General features: G+C 39.8%; 1 protein-coding gene across 1 annotated transcript in view; it reads right to left on the minus strand.

Moving 5' to 3' along the window:
* SMCHD1 (structural maintenance of chromosomes flexible hinge domain containing 1) overlaps window positions 1–8,191 on the minus strand; it is a 151,843-nt gene that overhangs the window by 11,164 nt on the left and 132,488 nt on the right. Inside the window, exon 47 of the mRNA XM_005868751.2 lies at window positions 2,597–2,768. Within this exon, the coding sequence (XP_005868813.1) occupies window positions 2,597–2,768 (172 nt within the window). The remainder of the gene's footprint in view (window positions 1–2,596; window positions 2,769–8,191) is intronic.

The following is an 8,191-nucleotide window of genomic DNA, read 5'->3' on the forward strand; positions in this document are numbered from 1 at the left end:
GAACCTGCAACCTGGGTGTGTGGCCTGACCAAGAATCAAACGCCACCTTTTGGTGCACAGAACAATGCTACAAACATCTGAGCCACACTGGCCAGGGCTAAGTGTCTTTGCTTTTCAATTAAAGAATTTAATGTATTTACATGTTACTCAAGGTCTTATTTCTAATCATCTTATTTTGTAACATGTAAATATTCTTTTCTTCCTTCTGTTTTTTGCTCTGATTTGCTGTTACCTCATATTAAATACTATAATGCAAAACACTGTGTAGGCAAAATTATTTGAAGGCACTCTGCTTTAATTGTGTTAGTATAATTTTTGTGGAGGTAATGTGATTGAAAATTGCTTTTTCTCTGCAAACATCCCATGATATACTAGAAGGAGGTTCCTCAAAGCTCTGTTTTATCTGGTCTTTACTATGCTGGTTGATTCAGGAGGGACAATCTCCTAGGAGTTGTAGAATCTGAGTTCTGTTAAAAGATGCACTCCAGGATGAAGGTGAAAGGAATTCAAGGCTGCTGAAAGTCTCAGAGCCATTTCTGGTTCTGTCTTGGCTGTTTCCAATCTTCTTTGAATCTGTGATTGCTTCCAGTTTCCTTCTAAATACATTCCCATCTTGCTTCAAGTGGTCAGGGCTGGCTGCTACTGCTTACAACCAAAAGTACTTTGTACATATCAATAATCTTAAACTGTCTCGTTTGATTTTTTAAAACTGTTCGTCAAATATTTAAATTTTTATTGGTGAATCATTAGTATGTATATAGAATGTATCTTTGAAATATATATCCAGAAGGATTAAGCATCTGTTATATTTTTGAAGTCCTTGTATTATCTGTCAACTTTACATATATAAACAACCCAATAGAGAACACAAATCTTTAACTATAATCTTTTCTTCCCTAAAGTCTACAGATAATGCCTTATGGTTATACTAATGTTCAGGTTCCCAGGTAAACTAGAAATTCTGTCTGTATGGCACTTGTGTATTTTAAAAGTACCACAGGTAATTCTTTTTGTTTGGGAACACTGCATAAATTGTAGTGCTAGAGTGATAAGGGTTGAGGCTTTTTTATGTCGATTCACTGCTCCCATCCACCCCCCCCGCCTGATTTCTTACAGTTTGTTTAGATGTTCATTTATTGTCTACACAGAAGACTTTTGTAAGCATTCAATGCCATTATAAACTGAAGTAATGGACCTTTGTATTGTGTATAATTTTAATTTTCTATATATTATGATATGTTGACATCTTTAAAGACCCTTCTGGCTGGGAAACAGACTGCCCCTCCCAGAGTTAGCCAGTTCTTGAAGATAGCAAAGGGCCCAGCATACCTTTGATATGTAACTAACTAATCCAGAGCCAAACCTCCTCTATCTGGCCTGTGCATGCCAAGACGCAATATTCTTCTGCCTTATCATCTCAGGGCCATTTACCAGGCAACTAGCTAGATACCACACCTATAACCCATAGCCCATTGGAATTATTCAAACTAGTCCGTCCTGAACTGTCCATCCTGTGATGCGTGGCTCTCCCTCAGAAACCCCAATAAAGGCTGTGGCCTCAGCACTCTCCTTCCTGTCTTCTCAAGAATATTACTCAACCCTAAAAAGAAAGGGTTTTCTCATATATGCTATAACGTGGATGCACCTGGAAGGCATTAAGCTAAGTGAACTAAGCCAGTCACAAAAGGTCAAATACTGTCTGAGTCCACTTATATAATGTGCCTAGAATACTCCAATTCACAGAAAATAAAACCCTAGTAGTTGTCAGGACACTGGGGCAAAGGGGCAAGAGGAGCAGCTGTTTAATGGGTACAGAGTTTCAGTTTTGCAAAATGACAACAGGTTTGGAGATTGGTTGCACAACAATGTGAATGTACTTAATACTACTGAACTATACATTTAAAAATGGTTAAGATGATACATTTTATATTATGTGTATTTACCATTTTTTATGAAATATTAACAATAACAAACTACTTTTTACTGAAAAAGTAGATACCCAAGTATATTAAAGCTATATAAAATTAAGAGCAAATAGGCTCTAAGGTAATGGCCTGGAGCAGGCTTCCTGAAAAAGTACAGGTGACCTTTAAACAACACAGGGTTAGGGGTGCTGACCACCTCCCCTCAAGATCCACAGATGCCCAAGTCCCTTACAAAGCATGGTGTAGAACAAGGCATACAGTCAGCCCTCCACATATGTGAATTCCCAACTGCAGATGGAAAATACTGTTTTCAATCTGCTGTTGGTTGGATCCAAGGATGCAAAACCTGGGGATATAGAGGAACAACTGTATATTTAGTGAAAAAAAAAAGATTCCTCATGTAAGTAGACCCATACAATTCAAACCTGTATTGTTCAAGTGTCATCTGTATATATACTTCAGAGCACAGATGTAAAAACAATTATACTGGATAACTAGAAAAGAGCTTGTGGAAGGGAAAATGGGGGAGGGTGGTCACATGTCATGAACAAAAACATCTTATTCATATTTGTTACTAGATTACTTTTCATGTTAGAATATCAATACACAAGCCCCAGATAAAGTATTAAAATTAAATGGGAAATTGTTATTTAGGAACTTATCCAACCTACCTATTTGTTGCCCTAAGACCAGGCACTGCTTTGGTACCGGAGCTCCAAATACCATTCCCCGAAGTTTGTCCATTGGAGGAGCTTTATTCTGAAGGCCCCCAAACTTTCCATTACTTCGAATGCGATCTCCATCTCTTGTGAGCAGTGTAGGACAGTGTGTGATTTTAACAACCTATTTTTAAGTAAACAGATATTAATTAGTGAGTCCATAAACTTATTTCAATTGTTCTAAGAAAGGAGAAATCATTTAAGAATTCTGAAATTAGAAATGACATGCCCATGCTAGTATTTATATAAATATTTTAATAAGCTAGTGATGTGTAAGATGAATTGGGGAAAAACAAGAGGCAGGGCAATAAGTTAGTATGAGTAATTCTCAAGTGTTAGCCTAAGTTAGACTAGTGACAACACAAATGGAAAAATGTGAAATTGACAGTTTGCTTGATAAGAAGAAGGAAGCGAGAGGGACCAGCAAGAGTAGGCTGTGCTTCTGAAAGCCATGGCAGTATCAAGGCAGCATCAGTAGCTTAATTTCCTTCTGTGAAATACTAATTTTACAGATGACCAAAAAAAAAATAGCAGAGAAGATTAGACTGAAGAAAATACAGACTGAAAATCATAGCGCTGATTCTTTAGTGGGCAATACTACAACTTCAGTCGTGGGAAGTAAAAGAGCTAGTAATGTGAGAGTTAGGGGAACTAGAATTACGTAGTAAATCCTAAGTTGTGGAAAAAAGTAGGTAGGGTTAGTCAAGAATTAAATTCTTCAGAGAAGTGAGAGAATAAAAGAGACACTATATTTAGTATTTCATGAACTTCAAGAATGTTCTTTCAAAAAAGGTTTAGGAAAGTGTAAAAAAATTAAATGTTTGCCCTAGCTGGTTTGGCTCAGTGGATAAAGCATCAACCTGCAGACTGAAGGGTCCCGGGTTCAATCCCCAATAGGGAGTGTACAGGAGGCAGCCGGTCAAGGATTCTCTCTCATCATTGACTAGAGGCCCGGTGCATGAATTTGTGCACCAGTCGGGGGTCCCTTGGGCTGGCCTGCGTGATCGGGCCAAAACCAGCTCTCCAACATCCCCTGAGGGGTCCTGGATTGCGAGAGGGTACAGGCCTGGCAGAGGGACCCCACCGGTGCATGATCAGGGCTGGGGAGGGGAGTGGGAGGTTGGCCAGCCAGGAGGGACCACAGGAGGGCTCCAGGGCGTGTCTGGCCCGGTTCGCTCAGTCCCAATCGGCCAGATCCCAGCAGCAAGCTAACCTACTGGTCGGAGCGTCTGCCCCTGGTGGTCAGTGCATATCATAGCGACTGGTCGACTGTCTGCTCCTGGTGGTCAGTGCACGTCATAGCAACTAGTCGACTGGTTGACTGTCTGCCCCCTGGTGGTCAGTGCACGTAATAGCGAGTGGTTGAGTGGCCTTAGCATATCGTTAGTATACTAGAGGCCTAGTGCACAAAATTCGTGCATGGGTAGGGTCCCTAGCAGCTGTTGGCTGCCGGCCAGGGCCTCCCTCTCCCTGGCTGCCTGCTGTCACCCTGGCCGGGGTGGGACCAGCCAGGGGGAGGGGCCACAAGTGGTTGGCCAGCCGGCCTCGCCCCCTGGTCGAACTCCCAGTTGAACTCCTGGTTGAGGTGACAATTTGCATATTAGGCTTTTATTATATAGGATTATACTTTGGCTGAACGGCCGACTGGATGACTGGACACTTAGTATATTAGGTTTTTATTATATAGGATAGGATGTTTCTATCTCTCTCTCTCTCCCTCTCCCTTCCTCTCTGATATCAATACAAAAAGAAAAAATTTAAATGTTCAACTTCAAAGGTCATCAGAGAAGCAGAATTCAAATGAGATATAGTCACTACTCAGAATGTTAACACATGCATACTGCACTGCACACCACCCTGAATGTTGGGAGAGTTATGGAGTAAGGGTCTTTTTGTCCTCATCTGCTCTGCAGCAGCCCTTCTAAAAGGAAATGTGAAAGTATTAAATAGCTTAACACTCTGCAAGACCCAGCAATTCTATGTCTAAAAAGTTATTCTGAAGAAATAAAGATATGAACTATATGAAACTGAATGAAAAATATGAAACTCACATTTCAATAAGTTACAGAAATAATGGTAAATCCACACAATAGAATGCGTACATTAAAAAAAATGTCTGAAGAACATTATAAGTTAACATGTAAAACCTACTCCAATCTAATAGTAAGGGTAAAATAGTCTCTGATTTATAAAAATAAAATTTGTTATTTTTAAAATAAAAAAAGTAGTAGATCATGTAATAAAAAATCATGACCAGTATTTACTCTTCTATTATAATTCCAGGGGTACTTTACAGAAGTTTTCTCAACAAATTGGATCTTAAAAAATTTAAATGCAGCAAAATGCTTACTTGAAGAAAACGTGTGGTGAATTCTTTGATAAAGTGAATCAGTAAAACAACACCTTACTTTCTTAGTTTTGGTTTGGATTTTTGTGTTTTCTAAAAGCAAACATTAACAATACAAACTGGATTCATGTATTATCCATTTATCAGGAGTCAGCCAATGTTTTTAAGGATTTGATATCCACTAAAATAATAACACACTCAAACTTACAGACTTGTCTATTTTACTGTTAACAGACTGACGGATATAAGATATAAGCCTCAAGTAGAAAGAACGTTTTGGCTCCCCGTTTAGAAAAAAATATGCTAATATTATGTTCATGGATAGTTTTTCAATGTACAAAGTATCCTTCAATCTTATAATTCTACTTGACTAAGCACTCTACTAGGACAAAAAAAACGAAAGAAAGAAATGACAGCATGTGCAAAACCAGTGAATGAACAGCAGCCCTACCACTCTGGGAAATACCTATTCCCAACTCCTGCAGGGACTAGCAAGGGGTGGAATAAACAAGGGGTTGAAGTAATATAAATGGCATGAAAAAAATTAGGAAGATAAAACAGTAACAAAAACTACTGAAACTTAACAATATAACCAAGGGATGCATAAAAGGCTTTTCTCAGAAGAGCTTTCAAACAATATTTAGCCACTGAAATCACATATGACTTACTTCAAAACTTTGGAAGCAAAGAAATCAATACATGCTATACCAGTTATGAGGAGCATATACTGCACCTGCTTTTGTCACATATACTCGCATTACGTTTTTTAAAGCTATGGATTGGTGTCTTTCATCAGTTTTAAAAATTTTTCACCCATTAGTTCAAATGCTGCTATGATCCTCATCTTGGCATTATAATTAGACTTTTTTGTTCTTTGAGATTTTTCTCATTCTATTTTCCATGATCAACCTTTTTCTTATATTCCTTCTTTCTGAGCTGCAGTCTGGATAATTTTTCTTACCTATTTCCCAATTCACTATTCTCTCTTAAGCTGTGTTACTTGTCCAGTATTTATTACATTTTTTATTTTTAGAAGCTCTATTTGATTTTTTTAAAAATATATTTTATTGATTTTTACAGAGAGGAAGTGAGAGGAAGAGGCATAGAGAGTTAGGAACATTGATGAGAGAGAAACATCGATCAGCTGCCTCCTGCACACCCCCTACTGGGGATGTGTCTGCAACCAAGGTACATGCCCTTGACCGGAATCAAACCTGGGACCCTTCAGTCTTCAGGCCGATGCTCTATCCACTGAGCCAAACTGGTTAAGGCTCTATTTGATTTTTAAGTTGATTTGTTCTCTCCTAATTTTTTAAAAATATATTTTTTATTGATTTTAGAGAGGAAAGGAGGAAGGGAGAGAGAGATAGAAACTTCAATGATGAGAGAGAATCATTGATCCGCTGCCTCTTGCACAACCCCCACTGGGGACTGAGCCACAACCTGGACATGTGCTCTGACCGAGAATCAAACCATGACCTCCTGGTTCATAGGTCAACACTCACCACTGGGCCGTGCCACCCAGGCTGCTTTCTTAATTTTTAACACTTTTATTTCTTGAATTATATTAAACATATTTTTAAAACCTGCTCTATATTCAATATGGAAATTATTTCAGTTCTAAGATAAAGTTGAATTCCTCCAGAGAGAATCTGTGTTTCCTCTGATCACATATCTAAGGACACTATCAGTTCAGCACCATATGAAAACAAATATTTACCTTCAGATTTTTCAGACCATCCAAATATTATGAATGCAGTTTACAAACAGACATGAGGGCAAACCTGTTATACTTTGATAGGCCAACCTATCAAATTCTCCAGGAGAATAATTTAATATTTTTTCTTTTCTTCTACTTAAAACCAAAGGTTCAAGAGAGGCAATTTTCTTGCAGTCTCCAGGGGCACTTGGAATTGAGACCAAAGTGGCAGGTATAATATTTCTTTGTTTACCCTTACACTAAGATTTAACCCTTTGGGGGTTCCAGTTTATTGGGAAAGGGTCTTCTACCACTACTTGGAGAAACTCACAGATATATGAGAACTAATACGTGTTACTGTTTAAAGCAACTTTTGGAGTGTTTGTTATATAGTAATAGACTGAAACATGTATACTGCCCGACTGTGCCTTCTAAGGTGTTATGGGTTGAATTATGTATTTCAAAATTCTTATATTCAAGTCCTAACCCTTAGTCCCTCAGGATGTGATCTTATCTAAAGATAAGGTCTGTACAGAAGCAAGTTAAAGAGGTAATTAGCCCTGGCCAGTGTTCTCAATGGTCAGAGCATCAACCAGCACACCTAAGGGTCATGGGTTCTATTCCTGGTCAAGGGCACATACCTGGGTTGCAGGTTTGATCCCCGGCCCCAGTCAGGGCATGTTTGGGAGGCAATTAATCGCTGTACCTCTCTCACATCAATGTTTCTCTCTCTCCTTCACCTCCCTCCTTCCCTCCCTTCCACTCTCTCTCTCTCTTAAAAAAAGAGTAAAAAAGAGGGCCCTTATCCAATGAATGGTGCCTTTATAAAAAGGGGATATAGTTATGCACAGATATGAATAGAAGAAGCCGACCATCTACAAAACAAGGACAGAGGCCTAGAAGATATTCTTTCCTTACAGGCCTCAGAAAGAATCAACCCTGTTCAGGCCTTGAATATGGATTTCAAACCTCCAGAACTGAAAGGCAATAAATTTCTGTAGTTTAAGTTACCCAGTCTGTGGTACTTTGTTACAGCAGCCCTAACAACTAATAAACAAGGGATACATAAAATTACATTTCTACCAACATTAATGATAGCACGCTTTTCCAATACCATCCTATATAAGAGAAACATGTAAATTGACCGTCCCTCCCCTACGCTCACCAGCCAATCAGGAGTGAGTATGCAAATAAACCTGACAAAGATGGCAGGTTAATTTGCATAGACAGGCTCCAAGTGGCCTGGGTCCCGGGAACATCCTCGGGACCCAGGCTGCTCCTAGCCTGTAGGCCTGCGCATAGACTCTGAGCAGCTGGGGTCCCAGAATGCCTCCAGCCACTCCAGGCCTAGGTGCCAAGCAGATGTTCCTGCCCCATGGCTGCTTGTGCGTGTGCTGGGACCAAGTGGTGGCCCAGATCCACACCCCTGAACCCGGTGCCCACAACACGGGGCTGCCGGTCTGAGAGGTGTGCCCCCGGCGGCAGTGGCTGCTGCGCGGCC

The sequence above is a fragment of the Myotis brandtii genome, unplaced genomic scaffold, assembly GCF_000412655.1.
Source record: "Myotis brandtii unplaced genomic scaffold, ASM41265v1 scaffold276, whole genome shotgun sequence".
NCBI classification, from domain to species: Eukaryota; Metazoa; Chordata; class Mammalia; order Chiroptera; family Vespertilionidae; genus Myotis; species Myotis brandtii.